At 35.2% G+C, this 27,194-nt stretch overlaps 1 protein-coding gene across 3 annotated transcripts in view; it reads left to right on the plus strand.

The window, feature by feature from the left end:
- The window catches only part of LOC150108792 (kinesin-like protein KIF11-B), a 706,328-nt gene that overhangs the window by 208,770 nt on the left and 470,364 nt on the right, over positions 1-27,194 (plus strand). For all 3 annotated transcript variants that reach the window (XM_090403242.1, XM_090403252.1, XM_090403263.1), the window contains exons 11-12: positions 10,737-10,824; positions 25,879-26,013. In XM_090403242.1, coding sequence (XP_090259368.1) covers positions 10,737-10,824; positions 25,879-26,013 — 223 coding nt within the window. The remainder of the gene's footprint in view (positions 1-10,736; positions 10,825-25,878; positions 26,014-27,194) is intronic.

Raw genomic sequence — 27,194 nt, forward strand, 5'->3', positions numbered from 1 at the left:
ACTTTGGCAAGAACATAGAAAACGAATATCAAGAAGGTGGCAAAATATTTTGGAGGTTGTTGAAGAAGCTTAGAAATGGAGGAAAGAGTACTGTAAAAGGAGTTAACGATAATAAAGGTGGCATGAAAATGGGAGAAAAAGATATCCTTGAAGTATGGAGTAATTACTTTGAGAAATTGCTAAATGAAACAAGCAGTGATAGCACAGTGGTAAAAAACGCTTAACAGGCATACAGTCAGAAATACATATCCATACTTTAAGTTGAAAAAAACCATCAAAGGCTTAAAATGTAGAAAGGCAGCAGGAGTAGATGATAATCGACGAGAAATGCTGTGGTATGGTGGTATAAAAGTCTTGCAGTGGCTTCACTGCATAGTTCAGAAGGCCTGGACAGAGGGCTGAATTCCCGATGTTTGGAGTAGAGCTCTCATAGTACCCATATATAAAAAGGGAAATAAAACTGAATGTGAGAATTACAGAGGTATTTCTCTATTGAGTGTTCCTGATAAGATATATGCAAGTATACTTGAGAAACGGTTGAGAAGAATTGTAGAAGAAAAACTTGGTGAAGAAAAAGTTGGATTCAGGCCAAATAGAGGCTGTCAGGATCAGATCTTCACTTTACAACAAACAGTGGAGAAATCATGGGAATATAACAAAGATGGCTATTTGAGTTTTGTAGATCTGGAAAAGGCATATGATAAGGTGCCAAGAGAGAGAAACTATGCAATACGCTACAGTTATATGTTGTCAATGGGGGCTTTATATCAAGCAATAGTTAGTCTGTATTTGAGTTGTAAGTCAGCATTTAGAATTGAAGGAAGTACAGGAAGATGGTTTAATGTTAAATCTGGTGTGAGACACGGATGTGCATTATCCCCACTGTTATTCATTATCTATATGGATCACATTATGAAGGAAAGTGGTATTAAACATGATATCAAAATTGGAGATGTTAATGTCAGCTCTTTGCTTTATGCGGAAGATGTTATACTTATCAAGAAATCCGCTATGAGTCTGTAAGATTCCTTGACTAAATTGAATAACTGTTGTAATAGATATGGTATGAAGAGCAATAAAAAGACAATGAAAATAGGCAGAATCATTGAAAATGTCAACTGTGTTGTGAATGGAGAACCTGAGAACCAAGTAAAACATTTCAACTACTTAGGCACGATTTTTAATGAAGATGGTAAATTAAATATGGAAATAGACAACAGAATCAACAAAGCTGGTATGGTAGGAAGTCAATTGAATAAATTCATATGGAATAAAAGAGAAATTAGTCGGAACACTAAATTAGCTGTATACAAGACAGTGTTCAAACCATTTTTAACTTATGCATCTGAGAGCTGGGTCTGAAGTGAAACACTTGACCAAAGACTAGAGACCACAGGTATGAGAATCCTTAGAAAGATTTGAAGTGTGAACAGATGGCATAAATGGCAATATCATATTAAAAACGAGGATATTAGGAAAGAACTTGACATTGTCGCATCCAGGAATGCGTTAGCAGAGCTAATCTACGGTGGTATGGTCATTTAAACAGAATGGGCGATGAAAGATTGGCATAACAAGTATTCTCTGCCAGGTTGGCAGGAAAACAACCCAGATGAAGATCATTATATAGGTGGATTGATACAGTACAAAGTGCCTTAGACGACAGAAATATAAGATCTGATAATATTGGAGTCTTGACAAGTAACAGACTGATCTGGAAGAAAATTGTAGATAGGAAGTTAGTAATGATGTAAATTTTTCATGTAGTACTATCATATCCTATACACCTCTTGAGGGTACATGGCAGGAATTTGATGATGATAATGATAGTTTCAACCTGAGTACACAACTGTATACATAGAGGTATTCGAATTTAATGCATGCTTATTTTTGTTCACTCTTTGCACTGATGATTGCTTATGATACAGAAGATGAAATATCTGTATAATAAAAAATTTAATTTTTACTGTTGTACACATGTAAGTTGTTCCAAACCAGCAATTTATTTGGCACATACATATAATGCTATAACTGTGAATATTGGTAATTCATTTGCCTCCAATGAAAGTACAGTCATCCCTCGAACTTACGTCCGTTCGAAGATACGTCCATGATCCCATAAGGGAATAAATAACATTTTTGACTATACTTTCGAACAAGATGCAAGCGAGCATAAAGTAAAAAGGCTTCTATTTAGCAACAATGCATCATGCGCAGTGGTAATAGCGCATTCAGTGGCAACCTCTGTCGGCACTCGGCATCTTCAACATTTCCTCTGTTGATTTTGATTTTGAGAAATGGGTTATTTGTGTTTATCATTAAATATTTTGCGATGTTTTGTGCAACATGGCCTCTACACGCAGAATCAAAAAACCTAGTGAAGAATCACAGAAAACGAGGTGAGCAATTGATCTTGAAACGAAGTTGCAAGTTATGAAGCTGGTAAGCCCATCATTGTGATCGCACGACTTCAAGATGGTCTCATTCTACAATGACAACCATTTTGAAAAATAGGGATAAAATCCTAGACTTGTGAAAAGATCTACTTCCATTAAATCAATGATAGTGATGAAGCAACGACAAGGTTCTATAAATGACTAGAAATGGCTTGTTTCATAATGGATAGAGGACCTTAACCAAAAGCACACACTCCTTAGCACTAAAACAATAACTGCTAAGGTACTAAGCAGTTATTTTCGACAACATGTTGAAGGAGAAAGCAAGGCCCGATTATGACTACAAATTCAGTGCTTCTTTCTGTTGATTCATGAGATTCAAGCAAAGTTTTGCGCTGCATAATGTGAAAATGTATGGTGAATCTGCAAGTGCTGATGAGAAGGCTGCCAATGAGTTTGTGGAGAAATTGGAAAAAATTATTAAGGAGGAAAATTATTTGCCACAGCAAATATTTAATATGGATGAGACCTCTTTGTTTTGGAAAAAAAATGTCTGAGCAGACATTCATCCACAAAAGCTAAAATCTATACCTGGTTTCAAAGCTCTTAAAGACCATATTACGATTCTTTTGTGGTGTAATATGGCTGGATATAAACTGAAACCATTTGTGATATGGCACAGTGAGAATCCCTGAGTCTTTAAAAACATTAGGAAGCATACGCTTGCAGTTCATTATCGTAGCAATAAGAAGTCGTGGATGGCTCAAAAATTGTTTGACCTTAATCAACTGTTATGTGAGTGAAATGGAAAGCTGTTGTATTAAAGAAAATGTAGAATTTAAAATTTTATTAATTCTAGCTAATGCTCCAGGTCATCCTCCTTACGTTGGTGATCTTCACCCCCAAGATCAGGTCATGTTTCTTCCTCCAAACACTACTACATTGATCTAGCCAGTGGATCAGGGAGTTCTTTCAGTATTTAAGGCTTATTATCTATGATGAACTTTTTCACAAGCCATTTCTGCCACTGAAGGAAATGATTAGATTCTCATGCATGAGAGTCTAATCATTTTGATTAGACTCTCATGTTGTTTGTTCAGGTGGTTAAGGAATGTGTTTTAACGTTTGGTGGTTGTGTGGCCAGATAATGAAAGCATCAGCAACGTATCTAAGCCAAACTGTAGGTTTTAAAATAAAGGGATTTAGAGCACCTTGCTCAAAAGGTAACGTATAAAAGTTAGCAATGGGGGAGGGGGATGGCAAAGAGCCGTAATGTCAGGCAGAAATTTGTTCTTTATCTGTTCACCTTCATTGTTTAAGTGGGAAACTGATGACAGCTTATTTGGGAGTGATCACTTTCCCGTGATATCCACTTTGCTGTTTGGGCAACCATGTACTGTATCATGGTGGAAAATGAAGCAAGTTGACTGGCCCACTTTTTCCTGATTAGCAGAATTAGACTCTACGGTGGTCAGCTCATATCATGTCAGTGAATCATGTAACAGCATATAGGAACAGCCAGAACTGCAATTCCTAAAACGCATTGTTAGTTTCTACGTTTTTCTAAGTCATGATAATTGCACAGCTGCCAAAGAATCCCAGAAGAAATCTTTGGGGTAGTTTCTGCAGGTACTCCACAACAACCCTAATTGCTTACAAATGTGCTTAAGCCTAAGCTATGGGAAATGAAAGGCACCCACCAGCTCTCCATCCTAGAACATAATTTTTGCACAGTTGCCTGCCAAACAGCAATTGCTGACATTCAGGGAGATTTTTGCAAAATATCTGCAACATCTTCCTGTTTCCCCCCCTCCATGAGTTCATTGTCCAAAAATGCAAAGCTGAAAAACAACAAATTTTGTTTTCTTTGAATGGTACCGAAGAATACAACACACCATTTACTGAAGAAATTAAATTTCGTTTTTAGTGAATAAAATTTTCTTTGCTTAAGTACCATCCGACTGCTATTGGAATAGATAATATCCATTATAAGATGGTAAAATATCTCTCAACGATCCATTGATTAACTGTTGCATTTTCACAACAAAACCCTTTGTGAATTCATATTTCTGGATACTAGGCAAAAGGCAATTGTTATTGCTTTTCATAATCCAAGGAAGGATCCAAAATACTCAACTATCTCTCACCAGCTGCTTGTGCAAGATTCTGAGGGAAAAAATGGTTAACTCTCATCTTTTATGTTTCTAGAGAGAAACAATCTTGTTTCCAGAACACATCTAGTTTTCAAAAACATCATTCCACTACTGCTCATCTTATACAGCTGGATACATCCATTAGAGATATCTTCCTAAAATGTGAGCATCTAGTCCTGGTTTTCTTTGATATGGAAAAAGCTTACCGCACTGCTTGGAGATTTGGAATACTGAAAGATTTACATAATTTAGTAGACTATTAGAGCTATTAAAATGAGTAGACAGTTTATGATGAAGATAATCTTGTGGATTGGAAGAACTGAATGTATGAGACATTACCAGTGTAAGGGAACTAATGAAGAAATATTCATTTGCAGCAATAGTAAGTTGTATACTTCAAGTGAAAAGGAGAATACGATTTGGGTAAAGTAGATGAATAACGATATCAAGTATGAACTGCAGGATGAAAAAGAGGATTATTATAGTGGAAGTGTAAGCAGAGGTGAACAGCTGCATGAATAGTATAATATGGAGCGCAGGAAATTGAATAGAATGGCAAAGAAGGTAAAATGGAATATGATTGGATTGCTTTCAGATCTCAAGGCTGAAAAAAATTCTTTCATTATGTGGACAGTAATAGGAGAAACGATTGTGGAAGAACGACATTGCTAAATAAAAATGGGAATAATGTAACTGATGCAGAAGATATTAGTGGAGTTGTCTAATGATCTCTTTGTTGGAGTATTTCAGCTGAAAATGGAGTTTTATTACTAGCAGGATTATTGTTATTTTATGACATCTCCATGGAGTCCAGAGACTCATCACAGGAGATCCAAATCAACCCTCATACACACAAATTCTATCATACCTCTTCTTGAATCCATTCACCGTAAGGAAACTCACAACCAATTCAGGCAGTCCATTCCACTTACTCACCAATCTCCACATAAAAATCTGAATAGGTACTGGTCTGTACCCACTCTCCCTCCTTATTGACACTCCTACACAACTTCCACAGGTGGCCCCTAGTTCTCTGATTATATGTCATATATTGAAAAATTTCACTTGCATCAATTTTATAAAACCTCTTTACTGTATTAAAAGTTTATCATGTTCCCTCTTTTCCGCCTAAACTAATCTTTTGTAACCCACAAACCTTCAACTTATTCTCGTAGGGAGCATTCCACAGACCTGTCACTATCTTAGTCACTCGTCTCTGAACCTTTTCGACCACCTCCTGGTCTTCAAGAAGCCCAGTGACTAAATCTGTGTGCAGTAGTCAAGACATGACCAGATCATAGCCTTATAAAGAGGGATAATAACTTATTTATCTTTACTTGTTAGCATGTTTTTCAACATCCAAATAATTCATTGAGCCATTTTACCAACTTTTGCAATATGCCTTCTGAATTTTAACTCTTTGCCCACCATTATCCCCAAGTCCCTAACCTCATCAATTTCCTGCAATTCAATACCATCAATATGACACACCATATGCAACCTTTTCAACCCGAAGTGCATAACCTTACAATCATTATCCTTTGGCTACCCTGCCAATTTATTTAAATCATCCTTCAAGATATCTATACCATGGATATCACCTTTATCAACTATTGCTCTCCCCAGTTTTGCATCATCAATAAACAACTGATTATCCCCTCTTAAATCTTTCCCTCCTGATACTGATATTGCTAGGATTCTTGAATTTGTTATAGAATTAGGATATTTCAGAGAGATTGAAGGCACTGCCATGGATAGCCCTCTATTGCCATCCACATTTGGTAAACTATTTTTTGAACTGAAAGTTTATTTTTCACTAGGTTAGACTATGATAAATTTAGTTTAATCCTTTATCCCAGTGAGAGCAAACAAAATTTGCGCCTGAAAATATCTTCTGGGTAAGTAGTACAACACCAGGCAACTCATAGCAAAGGTGGAGCAAGCTACCAACACTATATAATAGTACAACACTATATTCAGTCCTGAAGATATTTTCAGGTGCAAACTTTGTTTGCTCTCACTGGGATAAAGGATTAAACTAAATTTATCATATTTTTTGAATCTGGAAGATACTTTGTTCTCATCCATTCATCCCCAACGCTCTCGCTGGATTCATTATGTTGATGATGTTTTTGCTGTTTGGCCTCATTCTGAAAAAGAACTTGCCACTTTCCTACAGTGGATAAATAGCCTTCATCTGCACATTCAATTCACCATGGAAAAAAGAAAAGGCTAGTAGGTTACCATTCTTGGACATCCTTCTTATGCTCATATCCTCTGGTAATTTATCAACCAGTGTTTATCAAAAACCTACCTTTACTGGCAGATACATTCATCAAAAGTCTGCTCAAAGAATTTGTATTATCAAGTCTTTAATTAATAGAGCACATAATGTATGCTCCTCTCCCTCAAGCTTACAACAAGAACTTCTCAATATCAAAACTTTAATGGAATTTAATGGTTACATTAAATCCAGCAGATAATTGACTCCTATGTTTTCCAAAACCTCAGGATTCTTCAACAGACTGCAGGGTTCCAATTTCTTATATTTCTAGTATCTCTGAACCGATTGGTAGAATTTTGAAGAAGTATCACCTTATACCCACATATTTTCCTATCAACAAAATTTCTCATCTGTTGCCATCTACAAAAGACAAACTGTCACCTCTGTTATATCGATGTTTATTCTATACGATTTATGCTTAATTAGTTGTTTACTTAAATCTATCCTTTCTTATCTAAAACCTTATACAATCAAAATCCTACCGGCTGCTCTATTGTTAAATATTTATCTTTTGTGATTTATTCTCTTTATTCACTTACTTTAATCTTATTCTTATATCTAGGATTGTTTCCTCTTCGGATATTGGCAAGTTTATATTTTGCTGCGCCAGCCAGTATCCTAGCAGAAAAGATCCTTGCTCAGGAAGACAATACTAGAGTCTGAAGATTACTTACACAATATCTTACTTAAACTGCTGTATAGATTTAGATTATTGCAGTCGTGACCTAAATCTATTATTATATTCACTCAATAAATCCTTCCTGCCAAAATAGGTTCTATTTTTATAAGTGGTAATTTGGAATCATAATCAGGCATGACTCAGGTTCAGGTAAATATGACATGTTTATTGGAATATCTAAAACACAATACAAAATTCATACACTCAATTATGATCAATACTAAATAAAACTCGAATTAAGAGGTTAACACTTTCTAAATTAATTAAATCTTATAAAGCATGCTAAACACAGTAACTGCATATTGGGATATATATAGCAAATGATACGAAGTTGAGCTAAATACCTTTCAGTAGTATTATTCGCAAGAGAAAACTAACAAACATTCTAATGTTACTGAGATACTAAATTCTATTATTCTTATCACATCAAGTTAATCTTATCACATACAAAATTACAAAAGATCTCTTCCAAACAATTCTTCTTACTCTCAAAGGAGGTTAACTTTCTAAATAGAGACTGTCCACAGAGTTGTTTAGAATACAGTTCTTAATTTCACATTCGTAAACAATCTTCTCTCTTCTAATGAACTTTCACACAAAATTAGAGTAATTGTACCTTACCAACCTTTTTCCGCATCGTTCTGCACCACTTATGTCTGGATACTTCTCATCTATTGGCTGTCCATACGCCAACGTAGGGGTTACGCTATCTTCATTCCTTCTGCCGAAAACGGACTCAAAGCTTTGCGTTTCAGGAACAACTCGATGCCACTTTTCAGCGACGGCTTGATTCTGCTAGGACTGGAATTTTTACCTTCAGCTTTGCATAGAATCTTACTTCATTTTAAGAACGCTCGCAGTCTGACATCTTATCACACACTTCACCCCCCCCCCCCCCCTTAACTTCCGAACCACCAAAACAGGAAAACGTTACGACAAGAGAGTCTTCCAATACGGGCTCAACCCCTTATATTCTTCTATAGAGTGCCCTCTTTTCTCAGTCCCCTTTTTTGCACACGGCCCTTATCTTTTCACCCCTTTGGGTTCATCCTTTGCCTTTACGACGCTGTTATACTTGGATTCACAGAATATATGGCAACGTAATTTTCTGAGTAAGCTGTAGCCACTAGCGTTACGCTGTACACGTGTAGTTTTATGCCTTCCAGGAATTATTACTTAGCAACTTTTTAGATGACTCACAGTAAATTTTACATAGCTTAAGTGAGGCTTAAATTTAAATCAGATTATCTCTCTTTTTAGACATACTTAAAATGAAATCTTAATATGATCACATCAGCTTAAATATAAGGCACTTGAAATAAAGAATACAAATTTTACATAAAGTGAAGAAGTTTCACTTTTAATTACAGCTGATGTGCAGGTATTTCTCTATGTCAGCAAGTTTTATATGTTAGATTCCAAATGAATGATTTCTTTCCAAGATTCCTTCATTTAGGATCTAACACCTCTATTATTAGCTGGCATTTACCAGATACCTTGTGAATGTTATCTGACATACTTTGGGCAGACAGGCCATTCTATGTGGGGGAAATTAATGAACATCAGTATTGTATTAAATACATGAAACCTCAAAAGTCGTCTGGCACAACATACTATTAACACTAAACACAGTATCAAGTGAAATGAAGCTTGTCTTCTTCATAGAAGCAGTTTTAAATATGAATGCCTATTCAAAGAAAGTTGCCAAGCCCAAATCTGAATTGGAACGATTGTCTCTCTCTCTCCTTCCCAAAAAAAAAAAGTTTGGGAGATTCTCATTTTATGCAACCATCAAAAATAGTTTTAATAGTATTTATTAATATATTAACTTCTAGCATGCAGTAACCATTTTTAATTGATAAAGCAATTGTTGTATGTAACTTGTATTCCCATTTCTTTGATTTGCTTGTATTTACTCACTTATGATGTACTGTTATTTTTAGTATGAAATATCTGTACTTTCATTTCATTAAAGTTAATTTCTGTGGCTTTCGTGTAATTTGTTGTTTATAATCATGCCACAGGTACCTTTAAAGATTAAATCATTCCCTATGTCAGTGATATAAAAATTAAAGAGTAGTAACCCTAGTACCCAACCCTGAGGTACTCTACTAGTCACCATCATTATCCTAGACTCCACTCCACCATATACTACTCTCTGGTGTCTGTTTGTCAGCCATCCCCCTATCCATACTATATCATATTCATACCCATCCTCTCCAGTTTTCATAATAGTTTTCCATGTGGTATTCTGTCAAATGCCTTGGCAAAGTTGAGCAGTATCATGGTATAGTCATTATCCAGTATAGCCATCATACATTTATCCAGTTCTGCTGTCGCTTTATTATAAAATGTGAATACGTTACTAAGACAGGACTTACCCTTTACAAAGCTGTGCTGCCCACTATAGAATACCACATCTCTATCCTCCCACTGTTGTATTTTATCTTTCACCAACTTTTGTGTTTTTTCCTTACTTTCTTTTGTGTCATGGAAATGGACTATGAACTCAGCTACTGTATAATAGATAGTTTACTCTAGTGAATATTCTTTATAATAGCATAGTGCAACTGTGGTTTCAGTCAAAATTGTTTGGTAGTTTATTAAAATCACACATTTGCTCTAGCAAGATTTAATTATATCTAAACAGTTGGACTCTCAAAAGGATGTGCTCATTCAACAAGCCGATGCCAATTCTCTTCCTCACCCCCCACATATACCCATCATTCACAGACACTCAGCATACACTTCATACTATCTGACAACTCTAATCAATGTCTCACTTTTGTTAAGCTGACTTTTGTTAAGTAAATTACGGACCTAAAGTACATTATATAGTCGACTTTCCTTATAGATAACTTGTAGGGACTACAGGAATACTTTGTTACAGGAATGGATAGTTTGTGACAGTAAATTTATTTTACTATAATATTATATGGTTTTGGTCAGGACTTTTCAGGAGTTTGTTTGTTATTATGGTATTTGCCATAGTGAGAGTGAACAGTAATATAGGTGTGTAGAGGGAATAAACAACTAGTAAAGAATGGAATGAATTAGGACCAACTTAGAACACAGCGGTTTATATAATTGTGGAATAATGCTTCTGAATTGTAATTTTACGAAATTCTGAAAATGTTTGAGTTATTCTTGTGAATTTCAAATATTTCCATGTGCTAAAATTAATTGGTTTTAATAGTAGACAATGTTTTTTTTTTTGTTATAAGTGCAATGCAGAATAATCTTCTTTCAAGTTCTGAAGAATATAAAGCAATACTGGCTGAAATTGAAGCACATAAACAGGAAATCCAGAAGGTAATAATATCTTTATGTTTTGACATTAAATTGCAATCCTTGTTAACCAGAAAGAGAAATTTCTCTTAGACATTATTCTAAATTAACATACAGAAAGGCTTACATCCATATTAACTTTTTAATTGTATTGTGACACAGAAGAACTGGAAAAATACCACATGGACATAAATTAGTATTAATGTAACAAAGAAGACAAAAGCACGTGAGAGCTCACTGAATAATATGTATAGGATACACTACAGCAATAATGATCAAGGAATTGAAGGAGTACCAATAGCATTCGACACCAAAACTTTTGATTTGAAGGCAGTTTCAAGTAGAGTTATGTGGTCTACCCACCTGGTCTACCTACTCACTGATCAGACCTCAATAAAGGTCAAAAGCGGTCTGGGTAGTGACCTTCCACCATAATGTATAACATCATACATCTCCTAGGAGATGTGTTTTACATTATGGGTAATACTAAAAATAGTGATCAGAACTTTACCCACCTTTGCAATGAGTTGCCCTAGTGTTGAACTATGTGCTTTAGCTTATGCTACAATCTGCTGAAATTTTTATAGTTTACTATATTTGGCATGAAACTCTTTGATTCCGATCTTTGAGTTTCTTATTCGGCTTTGAAATAATGTGAGATTTAATATCCCCTTAATTTAAATAATGTTACATCGCCAAAGTGAAGCCTATTTGATCTTTTATTTAAGCAATAGATAAACAATTTTGTCGGCTAAGTACCAAATTTCCAGTCCATCCTCGTTTTCTCATTACCCAGTGGATATCTTCTAAATTGGCAATGCCAAGTTAAGTTGAGGATTGGACATTAGGTCAGAAACCCCAATTGGTTTTTCTGCGTTCATTAAACGCAAAGTCTTCTTCCAGTTATTTGTTTTGATCCTTTAGCAACTCCTCAAAAAATAATATTAGAATACAGATAATCTTCCAGAAGAAAGTGACCACTATTGCGGCAGGTCTATGGAATGCACCTTATGAAGGTAGTACAAGATTTGTGGATTATAGAAATTGGCTGATTAGCGGAAAAGGAGTGATATAATTGAGACATAATAAATTATTGAAAAGTTTTTTCAATTATTGATAGAAAATTTTTCAGAAGAGGTCTGGGCTAGGGGCTATCCTTGGGAATCGAGCAAGGGTTTGGAGAATGGTGAAATATCAACTTATCATGTGGCACCCTATCAAATGCCTTTGCAAAGTAAAAAATAAATAAATAAATAAACATTTGGTATATTCCAGCTTTGGTATTCTGGCCTGCTTGGCTGAGTGGTTAGCATATTCACTCTCCATCCAAAAGGTTGTGGGTTTGAATCCCACCATTGGCATGGATGTTTGTGATTGTCTGTGGAAATACTGTTGGTGGTAGTGGGCAGTAGATGGTGTTGGTTTAGATGATGCAGCTCGCTGTATTTGGGGAATTTGAGTGGTGGAGATAGAGAGTTGTAGAGTTTGTGCCCTCCCTCGATGAGTCTTTGGACTCCTTGGAGGTGTCACGTAATAATAATAATATTCCTTTCTCTCAATTGCTCTTGTCACTTTATTATACAAGGCAAGCAAATTACTGAAACAAGAAGTGCCCTTAATAAATCCATGCTGACCTTCACAGATATTACCCTCATCCATTCAATTCTCTGTGCGATCTCTCACTAATTTTGCCAAAATCTTAACTACAGAAGAAATAATACAAACTCATCTGTTGTTTGATGTCTGCATTCTGTTACTACCCTTGTGCGATGGCACTATCTAACCCTCCTTCCACTCACTAGCCACTTTCTCAATAGCTAGACTTTCATGGAACAGTCAGGCCATTGGAGCTGAAAATTCCTTAGCACATTCTCTTAAAATACACAGTGCAGTCCAATCCAGTTCTCACTGTATTATTGAGTTCCACAGTACTTAGTATCTGAAACACATTCTCCTTGTGCACTGCACTTCTAATCTTTAACACTCCCTATCCCTGTGAGAATAAAATCTGCTTTTCTTGGATGACATGCCTCACCAAAGTGATCAAATAAACAGCTCCACTATGTCATCTGCATTGGTCACTTAACTCACATTTCCAACTAATAGTGTCATTTGTCTACAATCATTTCTTCTCCTACTGACTACTTAATGAAAGCATTCCTTAGGATTTTCCTTTGATTGTAATCCCCTTCTCATATTCCTTTGTCTTCCTTACTATAGTGTCACTTTCCAGTAGTGGCTTGTCCATAAGGGCTGCAGCCCCTCCAGTCTAAAACGAAAGTGCCTGTTTTATTATCGCCGTTCTTAAATTTTTTATATTTAAAATAAAAACCATTATTTTCTTGTTTGTAATACAATACTGCTCGATAGTATTTTATATAATTCATTTTGTAGCAATAGTTATGTTTTGGAATAGTCAATGTGTTGTGCAGGCTAGGGCTGGTATCAATACTGGCTAGTATACTCAACACTGGGGCTTCATTCAATGCGGACCGCAGCAAATCGCAACATACATAGTGGGGGTAACACTTGATTTATGTGCAGTTTGGGCTGGTTGCATTGTAGCCCAAAGTACATTGCTACCACACGAGTACAGACAACACAAATTAACGTCATTGTCATTAAAACCGATCTAAAAACAGTTATTTTCTTGTTTGTAATACAATATCACTTGATAGTGTTTTATATAATTCATTTTGTAGCAGTAGTCAATGTGCTGTGTGGGCTAGGGCTAGAATCAGTACCAGCTAGTATACTCGGTGCTGGAGCTGCATTCAATGCAGACCACACCAAACTGCTACCTGGTGGGGATAGTGTTGGGGGTAACGCTTGATTCACATGCAGTTTGGGCTGGTAGCATTGCAGCCCCACCACTACAAATTCTTATGAGCCACCACTGGTTGAGTGTTATATACCTCATGCAACTTCTCTCCACTTCTACCTTTATACATTTTCCATAGCCTCTTTTTCATTTGTTTGCAGTTCCTGTTTGATTTTCTTAGTCATCCACTTTGCACCAAATCACACCATACCGACCTGGTTGGCCGAGTGGTTAGCGTATTCACTCTCCAGAAAAAAAGGCTGCGGGTTTGAATCCTGCCATGGGTATGGATGTTTGTGATTGTCTGTGAAAATACTAGTGGTGAAGGACAGTAGATGTCATTGGTGCAGATGATGCGGTTCGCTGTAGTTGGTGGATTTGAGTGGGTGAGATGGAGAGTAGAGTAGAGTAGGTTCCCTCCCTTGATGAGTCTTTGGACTCCTAAATAATAATAATAATAATGTTATCTTTTTCACTTGTGGAATGCAAATTGCTATTGCTGTTGATAATTATTTCTTCACCAGCACCTTTATGCACTATTTAATATCTCTCCCTTGCAATTCTTCCATCCCCAGCAGATTTCTAAGATTATTATAGTCACCTGCCTTATAATTCCACTTAAATTGCTTTCTCCATGATACTTCTGCATGCCTTTTCATCCTCCAAGTCAAGACTGCATAGTTACACCAAATAGTCTGACCATGCAAGCTTGGGGAACAAGACTAATGTCTTAGTTACAATCGAATGCTCTGGTGCAAGGACCAAATCCAAAACTTTTGATCCTTGTGTCCCTGTTCATGATGCTTGGGACACATGTCCCTCAAGAATTACAAAAATTCCATTCTCTTACTGTTGTATGCTGTTTCCTCTGCTCAATTTATATACTGCTGTAATTAAAATCTTCCATATTGATCACTTGTCAAACTGACCTGCTTAAACTTTTTCTGCTTGTTCTCTATATTCTCTGGCCTGTAGCAACATCCCCTTAAATATCTTGCCCTGTACACTTTCAAAACTGTTAATGCATTTCCTTCAAAATTCTCCACTTTGAGAGGACTCAACTCATCACTTATCGTAAGTAATGGTACGTACTCCACCACCATCCTGCTTGCCCTTCTTATCCTGCCACAATATGCTGTACCCTTCTACTTCTATTCCTGTCAAGATATCATCTTCTGTCAGCCACATTTCATTGAGTTTAATAATCATTTGACAGGCTAAGACCTAAAGGCCATTTCACTTTCTTTATTCCTGATACTCCTATCATATGTATAAAGAAATATCAATGCACTGACACCATTTCTATATCTATTATTATTCACTCCAGAATCCACTTGATCCTTCATGTGGAATCTTTTCTCCCATTTCCAAAGTGACTGTTCCCACAAGTTCCAAAGACTGTTCCCACAAGTTCCAAAGACTGTTCCCATTTCCAAAGTGACTGTTCCCACCATACCGACCTGGTTGGCCGAGTGATTAGCGTATCCACTCTCCAGAAAAAAAGGCTGTGGGTTTGAATCCTGCCATGGGTATGGATGTTTGTGATTGTCTGTGAAAATACTAGTGGTGGAGGACAGTAGATGTCATTGGTGCAGATGATGCGGTTCGCTGTAGTTGGTGGATTTGTTTATCCATCTTTGTTTCCTTTCCTGTTGTTCTTGAGGTGAGAATGTTTCCTAACATTCTCACCTCAAGAACAACAATATCTCCTGAAGCTTATGCCCTTCCATTTTCAAATTCCCTCTGAGCATTCAGATGTTCCATACCTCTCTCTTTCAACCTGTTCTTGTTATAATTTCATTCATTAGTACTGTTCCCATTCTCATTTCTGCTTTATCATATTTGGGCTATGCAATCACTGTTTTCTTCTCACACTTTTCTACTGCACATTTCATATATTAACCTTAAATCTCTTGCTACCCAATTCCCACTTCATCTCTGATCATTTATACCACCCATCACTATCATTTCATCCACGTTCTCACATCCCTTTATTGCCATAGACACAGTTTCTATTGTTCTGCCAGTGTCGGCCTGGTTGGCTGAGTGGTTAGCATATCTGCTCTCCAACCAATAGACTGCAGGTTTGAATCCCGACATGGACGTTTGTAATCGTCTTTAGGTGGGAGCTGAATATCATCATCTGGTGTGAGACCACTATCCTGCTTATTGGAGGCCTGAAGTTTCATGTTTGGCCTCTAGAGTAGGGTGTCTGGACTATGTAAAAAATAAATCAAAAATACAAAAAAAAAAAATATAAAATTGATACAAATAGGAAAAAAAAATCCTCAGTCTACCCAGGATACAAAATGTACCATTTTTCATGGGTGGGAGCAAAACTACTCTAACATTCTGTTCTGCACACCATGAGTCATTGAATCATGGTGATTCTATGCACTCCCCCCCCCCCACACACACACATACACAGATCCATTCATTCCTTCTTTGCTCAGCTACATTCTCCACTCCTCCCCCCTTCAGCTCTCTACCTTCTTTCTCTCATCTCTTATTCCCTCTCTCTCTTACATTTCTTGTTCATCTCACAGTCAGCCTTTCATGTCTTCTAAATTCTCCTTTCAAAGAAGTCAACTCATTGTTCATATCTTTCACTTACTCTCTATCTCCCTGTCTAAGCATCACACCATCACTCGAAATTCACTGACACAGTTGACATTATCTTTCAGAGCTTAGGCTGATTCCAAGAATTATTCCTGGAATCAGCTTCAGCTCTGAAGTTTTTAACTAATATTCTAGTATACGTTGTCTTTCCCTAAAATCTGACAGTTAAAGTTAATCTAAGGTGATATGGCTACTCAGATAGAATGGGTGAAGAAAAATTAGCAAAATAGGTGTTTGATGTCAAGATGGCAGGAAAGATACCCAGAGTAAGACAAAGGTGTAGGTGGATTGATTCAGTTAGAGGTGCTTTAGAAGTACAAAATGCTAGATATGACAATATTGATGTGCTTTTAAGTAATAGACTGATTTGGATGAAAATTGTGGATAGGATATTAACAATAATGTAAACTAAATCATGTAGTGCTGTCATAGCAGCCTAAAAACCCCCGATGGTACATATCAGGAAAATGATAATGTTAATTCAGATTTTTATAATTTCATGATTTAGTGTGATGATGCCTTATGTGTATCATAAGGCATCATCAGTACAACTAACAAACAGCAATAGGAGTTGAATTCAAAAAACAGTCGTGTGCATGCTTAAATATGAATCACTCTACATATACAGTTGCGGATTCATGGATTATAAACTGGGCTGAAATTAACATAAATTAAAATATAGCAGATAAATTATTGAATACAATTGGGGATGACTATTTCTCAAACTTTGGGAATAGTGAGACAGTCATTCCAATTAAGATTAAGTCTATGAAGTAAGGCTTTAGCACTTTCTTTATATAAGCGTTCATGTTTATATGTGGATCTATGCAGTAGCTTGGTGTTTTGCCATTGAATCCTGTGGTTAGCATTTTCGATTCCATGTTGTGCAAGGCCAAATTTGTGAGGTTTGGTAAGGCAGATATTGTCTTGATGTTTAGAGAGAAGTTTATTTATAAATCTTCCTGTTTGTCCATAGTAAGACAAGTTACACAAACATGGTACTTGGTATATGCCAGGTAGCATCATTGGTGAGAGTTTGTCTTTTAGAGAAGGTAGCAAGTTGTGAATTTGGTTGATTGGTTTGTAGGTAGCAATGAGTTGATATTTTCTCATAATTTTTGCCACACATTCAGAGACGCCTTTAAAATATGGTATAGGAGTCCTGTGGGCTTCTTGTCCAGGTTGATTTGTAGAAGAGTGGTTAATTATTTTTTGGATTGTTATTGGATTATATCCATTCATTAAGGTTGTTTCTTTGATAATTTCCGATTCTTGTTTTAGGGATTCTTCAGAAGAACAAATCTTGTCTGCTTTGGATACTAAAGATTTTATGATGTCATATTTTTGAGATGGATAGTGAGCTGATGTATTATGGATATAGTAACCTGAAAATGTTTGTTTTTGGTAGACAGAAGTAGAAATGGATACATCTTGTTTGCTGGATGTGTACATCAAGAAAGAAAATACCTTTTGATGATTCCTTTTCTAGCATGAATTTGATCTGAGGATGCAGGGTGCTGATTTATTTATTTATTTTTTTTTTTTGTTTTGTTTTGTAGAAATGAGTCGAGTTTTAAGTTCTGTATGACTCCAAACTGCAAAGATGGCATCAACATAGTGTAGCCACATTGTTGGTTTCAGGTCAAATGCAAAAATTCTATCTTCTAGGTGTTCAAGAATAAAAGTTGGCTAAGTTAGGTGGGAAGGGTGAGCCCATTGTTGTTTCTTCCTGTTGTTTATATATTTTATTTTTCCATGAGAAGTAACTTGATGTGATTGCAAATTTGAATAATTCCACTATGTCCAGCAGAAATTTTTGGGTATACAATTCTATTGTTTCTTTGTGAGGGATATTAGTGAAGAAGGAGACAGTGTCAAAGCTTACTAACATGACTGTACTGTATCTGCTAGTTGTTAAAATGTCTTTTATCCCTGTATGAAATTCTATGGAATTTTTTTATTGAAGAGATTGAGTGTCCAGTGATGGGACAGAGAAGGTTAGACAGGAATCTTGATATTTAACCTGTCCAACCTTCTCTTTCCCCTCGCTGGCCACTCAACCTCTTGTTGAGTGGCCAGTGAGGTTCGGATATCCCACAGGTTTCATCATCATCATCATCATTATGCATATCAAGGATTTAGGCCTAGCATGGCCTGTTCAGGGCTTAGAAATCATCGTTGAAACGTTTAAGAGGATGTCCTGGTGTTCTTTTTCCTAATGGCTTCTACTTCAAGGCTTGTTTTGGTAATCTTTCTGTTTTCATTCTTTGAATATGTTCCATCCATTTATATTTATATTTTTTAATTTTTTCTATTACTGGTTCTTGGTTTAATTCTTTCATAATTTTTTCGTTTCTTTTGTGATCAGATAGGGTATACTTTGCAGTTTTTCTAATAAACTTCATTTCTGCTGTTATTAATCTTTGTTTGTCTTTTTGTTTTATTGTCCAGATTTCGCTTCCATACATTAAGACTGGTAGGGCTAATGTATTGTATACTTTTAGTCTGGTTTGTTTTTGAACTAGATTTGGTTTAAATATAGAGTTAATTACACCTGTTATTTTCAAATATTTTGCAGTTTTTACGTTTATATCTTTTTCATTTTCATATGTGATCATACATCCTAGGTAGTTAAATGAATTCACCTGTTCTAAGATCTTGTTATCTATTACTATTTTAGTTCTTGCTGGATCTCATCCTTTAAAGGCCATAGTTTTTGATTTTTCTGTTGATATTATCATACCATAATCTTTGTCTATCTCATTTAGATCTGAAATTGCTTTCTGTAAGTTATCTTCAGAATTATTATTATTATTATTGTTCCAGGCAACTCCAAGGAGTCGACAGAGTCATCGAGGGAGGCCCTAACATCATGTCAAGAACAACTATTCGACATTCACACATTATCTATCATACCTTGCCTTGAACTCATTCATGGTTGTAGCACCCACAACAGACTCTGGAAGCTTATTCTACTCATTCACTCATTCACTACTCTCCAAGTAAAAAACCTAGCTCTAACACCCTTGTCAACCACACTCTTGCTTGCCCAGCTTCCATTCATGGCCCCTAGTACTCCCACCACCAGTCATATTTTGAAAAATATCTTCTGGATCAATCTTATAGAAACCCTTCAGTAATTTGAATGTCTCAATCATATCACCCCTCCTTCGCCTATCGACCAATTTCTGCAACCCACAAATCTTCAACCTATTCTCATAAGGTTCATTCCACAGACCTGCTATCATCTTGGTCACTCGTCTCTGGATCCTCTCCACTTCCTTCCCATCACGAAGAAACCATTAATACTATCATTCACACTTTCTACATTCACACTCTCACAATTCTCTGGTACAACCTCGCCGTTTCTTGTCATATCCCTATTTTCTTCATTCTGAAGTTTGACAAAAATATCACACTCACGATCCAAAATACTCTTCAATTTCTCATTCTCCCTACATTTTCTACACACATTCACTCCTTTATTATCATCTAACCGCACTCCGCAAAGCGTACATTTCGCAACTAGTACACTGAATCATCTCTTTTATACTACCGTTCTTTGATAAAGATGGCGAACCATCATTACTGGCCGCCATTTTCCTTCATACTGGAGCCATACTTACTTGCAACGTATTTTATCAAATTATAACTTATAACACACCAAAAACACACAAAAAGATGTGCTAAGAGACGCAAGGCGAACAAAACTACGCAATATTAAATAAATTTATCAACGATGACTGAAAATAATTCTTTTCTTATCCGGAGCTTTCACGAACACTACACACTACGAATCCCTCTAGCGGCGACATCCCCAATAAAATATGTTATAAAGACACACAAAATACTCTAAAAACACGAAAATCGTTCTAATATACTATAAAACCAATTTTCTAAGGAAAAACACACACAAAAAACACCAAAACTAATTTGTTTTGGTGTTTTTTTGCCAACGACCAAATAATAATTTGTAATTATTATTTGGTCATTGGCAAAAAGGAGGGTGTTTAAGTTCACTGTAGGAGACAGTTTAATTCCTTGATGTATATTTTTATTCCATTTTATTATTATTTCATTTAAGTAAATATTAAAAAGAGTTGCGGGACATCCCTGTCAGACCTCTTGGTTTATCTCTCTCGTATATGATAGCTCGTGATTTAATGTTATTTGTATTTGATTATTTTCATATATACTTGTGATAACTTTTAGGATATTATTTAGTATTTGTCTTTCTTTTAATATGTTAAATAATATGTTTCTTTTAACTTTGTCAAATGCTTTTTCCAAGTCGATAAATACAATATGTGTTTCTAAATTGTATTCTCTTCTTTTCTCTATTATTAATTTTAGACAAAAGGCCAGGTCTATACATGAGCGTCCTTTTCTAAATCCATTCTGTACTTCTAAAATAAAGTTTTCAGAATATTTCATTAGTTTGCTATTTAAGATTCTGCTATATATTTTGTAACAGGAATTTAGTATACTGATACCTCTATAGTTTTTAGGGTCATTTCTATTATCTTTTTTAAAGATAGGAATCACAATTGCTTTTTTCCCATTTTATTGGGGGGGGGATACCAGTTGAATAAATTTTATTTAAAAATAATAAGAGTCTTTCTTTGAATCTCTAGTTCCTGCATATTTATATAGTTCTGGACCTAGTTTATCTTCTCCAGGTGATTTTCCGTTTCTTGTTTCTTTCAGGCTGATTTCTAATTCTTCTTTAGTTATTTCATTTTCATTTTTGTTAATTGTTTGCCAGTTGTCTTTTTTAAAATATTTGTCTGTCCACAATTCTTTGTAGTAATTTAGAAATTCTTCTAATTTCAATTCGGTGTTTAATTTTATGTTTTCTTTGGTATCTGCATTTAAGTGTTTCAAAATCTTTTATACATTGAATCTTATTTTATATAAATCATATTCTAAATTAGAAATAAATTTGTTCCATGATTCTCTGTCTTTTTCTGACTTCTCTTTTAGCTATGGCTCTTATTCTTTTATATTCTATTTCATCTTCTAATTTTTTACCGCTTAACTATTTGTGATAGGCTTCTTTTTTCTTTTTGATTATTCCTTTGATTGTATCATCTGATCTTCAGTTTTTTCCTTTTATTGAATTTTTTGGTCTTTCCTAAGACCAAAAAATTCAATAAAATTAATTGCTGCTGCATTTAGTATCTTTTATATTAAGCCATTCTATTTCTATTTCTTCCTTTTGTTTTATTTTATCTAAATATTAGTTAATTCTTTGTTCATATAGCCATTGTACATTTGTCATTCAATAATCTAGTTTTATAAATGAATGTTTCAAATTTTCCTTCTGTTCTTGTTACTTGTAGCCATTTAGGTGGTAATCTAATTTTATTTTAACAAGGAAGTGGTCACTGCTTATTTCATATCCTCTGTGAACTCTTACATCTAGTGAAAATTTTGATGTCTTTTCATTTAAGATAAAATAATCTAATATTGACTTCCATCCTCTTGCTGCCCAAGTATATTTATGTATGTCTTTATGTTTATAGGAGGAATTCATTATTTTTAGGTTATTATAAACTACAAAGTCAATCAGTTTTTTAACATTCCTGTTTAGAGTATGTTCTCCATCTATTCCTATATTATTATTAATTTTCGTGTTTCCAATTCTTGCATTTAAGTCTCCTGCTAAAATTACGTAATCATTTTTATTTATTTTATTATATATGTTTGTAGCTGATTATAAAAATCAATATTATCCTGTTCTCTTCCTTCTTCTGGGGCATATAAACCAATTATTGTTAAATAGCCTCTATCTATTTTTATTCTAGCTCCTATTATTCTTTCATTCCATAATTTATAATGTATTAACTATTTTGAAAGGGAGTTATGAGTCCAAATCATGACTCCTGCTTTTGCTCTTTGGTCTCTGTCGACTCTACTGTATATCACATTAAAATTTTCGGTTCTCATAGTTCCTTTTAATTTCTTTTTTGTTTCAGTGATTGCTGCTATTTTAAAATTTCTTACATTTAATAGTTGGCCTAATTCTATTTCTTTATTTGCTATTCCTCTTACATTTCAGTTTGTTATGTGTATTATATTTTGTTTTACCTTTTCCATTCCAGGGTCGTTTTCCATAGATTCAATCTCATTATCTTTTTCTGTCAGCTTACATGTAGAATTATGTTCTCCATCTCAGGGGACTAGCCTGACGATGGAATAGTTCAGTAGTAGGGCTGCTACCTTAAGGCTTCTGAACTAGCCTCTGAATTTAAATCCATAGGAGGAATAGGGTATATTGAAGGGGGAAAGAGTAGATTATAGAAGAATTATAGTAAGGTTTATAGAGAGGGCATAGTTGTAAGGTCAGAAATGGTCCCATGGCCCTCGAGTACTCTAATAGCATTAGTGTCATAAAATAAGAAGAGTTGGCTGATAAAGCCTTATAGGAAAGATTAAAGTAAGTGGATCTTCCTCAAAGCAGAAGAAGAAGAAGAAGAAGAGGATAGATCCAGCTAGGGGTCCATGGGAAAGCCACTTCCCTTACAATCAAGATGATTGTCATTGTAAGATGATATGGCCCTGTTGGTCCACAAGTCCACAAAAAAACTTATTCAGTATATTCGGACCACCCATACACACGCACGCACGTATACACACACGCACATGGTGGGTTCCCCTATCCGCCACCCCGGGGACGCACTCTCTAGGGGGTTACAGGGTCCCCCCGAGAGTCCCACAGGTTTCACTATATATATATTATTTGTATGCAGTTTTACTCGGTTTATGAACATGTTTAGTAATTTTAATAATTACAACCACCGAGATAATTAAGAATAAAAGTTTAATACGGACACGACTAGTTTCGTTGGTAAGCCAACTTCTTCAGGTGTCAAAGTACAAAGATATATATACACAAAAAAGACCGACAGAAACATTACACACAGCAACAGAGCTGTCAAAAAACTACAGATAAGTTCAAATTGGAGTCCGTGCTTCAGTTCTAGTTTAATATATATATATATATATATATATATATATATATATATATATATTACCACGAGTTGCCTTGGTCTTGCATAAATTGCAGGCGCAAACTTGACATTTTTTGTCTGTTTGCTTACTTGGGAAAAATGGAGTAAAACCAGGTTTAAAATTGCTTGGTATCTGTAACATTACTATACCCAAGTTAAAAATACTTTCTACATATATATATTTATTGTTGTAATTAGGATTGACTCTGGAGGTATACATTTATAAAATTAAAATTTAACTGACTATAACCCGAGAAAGTATAACAAAAACCTTTAATAAATCAGGACTAGTTTCATCGGTGTTCCAACTTCTTCAGGTGAGTAAGAAATAACATAAGACATAAAAATAACAAGGTAAAAAACATGGACTTTCCAGTTTAATAAAAAGAAGCAGAATAGTAACAGTCATATTTGAATAGGTGACCACGTGCTACTGTTGACATGAGTTGAATTTGTGTGACAGCTAATTTTAGAGCGCCAGTATTGGATTACTGCGCTATGTGAATCAGGCAAATTGTAGCTTAGATTGTTGTTCAAGTGTGAAGGGTCCAGAACTATTTCTTTTCATTCTATAATTTGTCTTTCAAATTCATCCTTACATATATATAAATTGGTTGTGCGGTCCCAATCAACTTGGTGTTGATGTTCTTCGAGGTTAGAGTTTGCGGAGGAGAGAACATGACTGGAAAGGGCGCTTGCTCATGTTCTACTGTCGGAGATGTCACGTCTATGTTCCTCAAGACGAAGTGAAACAGACTTATCTGTCTGACCAAAATAAGGTTGATCACAGTTGCACATAACTTTATAAACACCAGGAAAATGCAGTTGGTTGTGTTTTGGTTTTGGTCGACTCAGAAAAGAACGAAGTTTTGGCAGAGTAGTATAGTCGGTCTTTATGTTGAATTTCTTCATAATCCTAGATGGTTTTTGGGTAGGAGAGCTGATAAATGGTAACCGTATATGAGTGATAGGGTTGGATTCATCTTCTTGTCGAGGTTGTTGGCGTGGTCTCGAACATTTAGTGATGTTACGAGTTGAATATCCATTATTAAGAAGGTTTTTTTTCAGGAAGTTAAGCTCTGTTTGAAGGTCTTCTTCTGTGGAAGTGAGACATCTTGCTCGATAGGCAAGGATGGAGATGATGCCCAGTTTCTGAGGAGGTAAGTGATGAGAAGAACCATGCAAATATCTATCAGTGTGGGTGGTTTTCGAAAAATTTAAAATTTAAGAGAGTCAGGTAATCTACTGATCTTTAGATCCAAGAAGGGGATAACGCCGTTAATCTCTAGTTCTGATGTGTATATATATATATATATATATATATGTAGAAAGTTTTTTTACCTTGGGTTTAATATACGTTAAAGATACCAAGCTATTTTATATGTATATAAATATAAACTTGGTTTTAATCCATTTCCCAAGTAAGCAAACAGATAAGTAAGTCAAGTTTGCACCTGCAAGTAGTGCAAGTCTAGGCAACTCGTGGTAAAGGTGGAATAAGCTCTGATCACTATTCTTAGTATTTACCCTTAATGCAAATTTACCCTTTATATACATATAAAATAGCTTGGTATCTTTAACGTATATTATACCCAAGGTAAAAAAAAACTTTCTACATCTATCTCTCATCCTGAGATTTTTATTTAATAAGGTCAAAGCACCTTATGGTAACTTGTTTTGGTAAAATATTTATAAGCTCTGTATTACTTAAATCTTGGTATTTCTAAGCCTGGCTCCCACTGATGAGACCTCAGTAAAGGTCGAAACCATTCTGGGTAGTGGCCCCTTGCCTTTAATGCATAGCATCATACATCTCCTCAAGGAGATGTGCTTTGCATTCACTTTAAATACTAAGAATAGTGATTAGAGCTTATTCCACCTTTACCACGAGTTGCCTAAGACTTGTACTACGTACGGAGTTGCCCGGACTTGCAGGCACAAACTTGACTTACTTGTCTGTTTGCTTACTTGGGAAATGGATTAAAACCAAGTTTATATTTATATACATATAAATTAGTGCAGCATTAATTCTATAGTATTTGGCAGAAACTTTTCCATATTTCCTTACAGTGCATTTTGTTATGTTGTTTTCTATATATAGTGCATGTGGACTGTAATTAGAATTTTATTTCTGGAAACTCCACTTTCAGAAATAAACACAACAAATTAAGAAAATCAATGATAGAATTTTTCACACTATTTCAGACTTTAGTACTTTAGGTTTAGGAGAATGAGTGGTGGTATTCATTTACCATATCAGAAGTTTGAACTCTGTTAGTCACAACAAAGGGTAAAAACCTACTGTGTACTGATTTCTTGAAGTTAGTTAATGCTAAATTATTTCTCCTTTTTCCCTTTGGGAGCAGGTGGAACTATTTTATTTTATATTATTTTTATAATATAGGCAGAATATTGTATTTTATATTTTTAGGTAGACATATTTTTATGCAAGTGAGTTTGTTTTAAAGTGCTTCTCTGTCTTTGTTGATGGTATTAAATTAAAAGCATATTTCTTCTTATGGTACAATTTTAATTGTACTATAAGAAGAAATATATATAAAAAGTTTAGCAGAATCAACAGCAGAAATGAAAATATCATTAATTTTTTTTAACATTATTAATTAGATAAATGAATGGTCATTTAGTACAGAAATAAAACTACAGCAAACAGATAAAGAACTTGATGAAACAAGAAAGCAAACAGTACATGAATCTGATAAGTTGGAAGACTGCATTCAAAAACTCGGCCATACTAAGAAGGTAAGTAGATCAGATATAAACCTATAATATATTTGCACCATAGGTTGGGCTAAGGACTTTTTTCTACTTTATTAATTTCGTTTTCATTTTTATGTTTTATAGTCTGGAAATCTTGCACCGGAGACCAAACATGAAACTTTTTCAAAGAAAGGAATAATAATTCTAATTATTATTATAATTACAGCTATTATAGCCTGTTTTTGTTTAGGAGTGTCCCTTATTTTAAATACATTGGCTATTATTACTCAAAAAAGGATATATATATTTTAGGGTATTATGGGTGAGTATAGATGGCAATTATAGCAGAATAAAAGAGGTGGAAAAATTTGTACATACCTTGTTTGAATACTAGGATGTCTTCCAATTTTATGATCCTGCTGAAGGTTGTTTATAGCGGGGGGGGAGCTAAGGGAGGGTGTTTTGATGCGAGAAAAATAAATTTGGAAACCCGGGTTTTGTGTTAATAATATATATATATACTATTATGTTTAGGGGTACATATTGGGGTGGGGGAGAAGGGGAAGGGTTTACTTATGGGGAAACTGAGGCAGGGGAGAGCGTTAACGGGGTGTGGATCATTTCGGTCGACTGACCATCATCAGAACATTTTCGGAATGAGTGTAGAGCTATGTCAAGACTGGAAGTTGAATCTGCCAAATAAGGGCGTTTGTTGTTGCTAAATGGCCGAAGGCGTGGCTTAATTTGTAAGTTCTGGATTGTTCAACATTCGGAAATTAGGTAGGGGTAGTGGACATTAGGCCTAGCATGGCCTGTTCCGGCCTTAGAAGTCATCGTTTAAGAGGATGTCCTAGTTTTCTTTTTCCTAATGGTTTGTACTTTAGGAAAAAGAAAACCAGGACGGCCTCTTAAACGATTCAACGATGACTTCTAAGGCCGGAACAGGCCATGCTAGGCCTAAATCCTTGATACGCATGATGATGATGGTAGTGGACGTTGATTGAATTTTCATCGCATTTTATGGCAATCGTTTTGGGTATTTAAAATAAGGGACACTCCTAAACAAAAACAGGCTATAAATGCTGTAATTATAATAATAGTGTTTAAGAGGAGTAGCATGGGAATTTTCCCAGAAACTATACCTTATTCTAATTATTATTATTATTACAATTATTCAAAATATGTGAAATATTGATTTTTTTTTTTTTTGTCTTTATCTTCTA

Source organism: Typopeltis vanoorti, chromosome 2, assembly GCF_054136105.1.
Source record: "Typopeltis vanoorti isolate ZY-2024b chromosome 2, IOZ_Tvanoo_1.0, whole genome shotgun sequence".
NCBI lineage: Eukaryota > Metazoa > Arthropoda > Arachnida > Uropygi > Thelyphonidae > Typopeltis > Typopeltis vanoorti.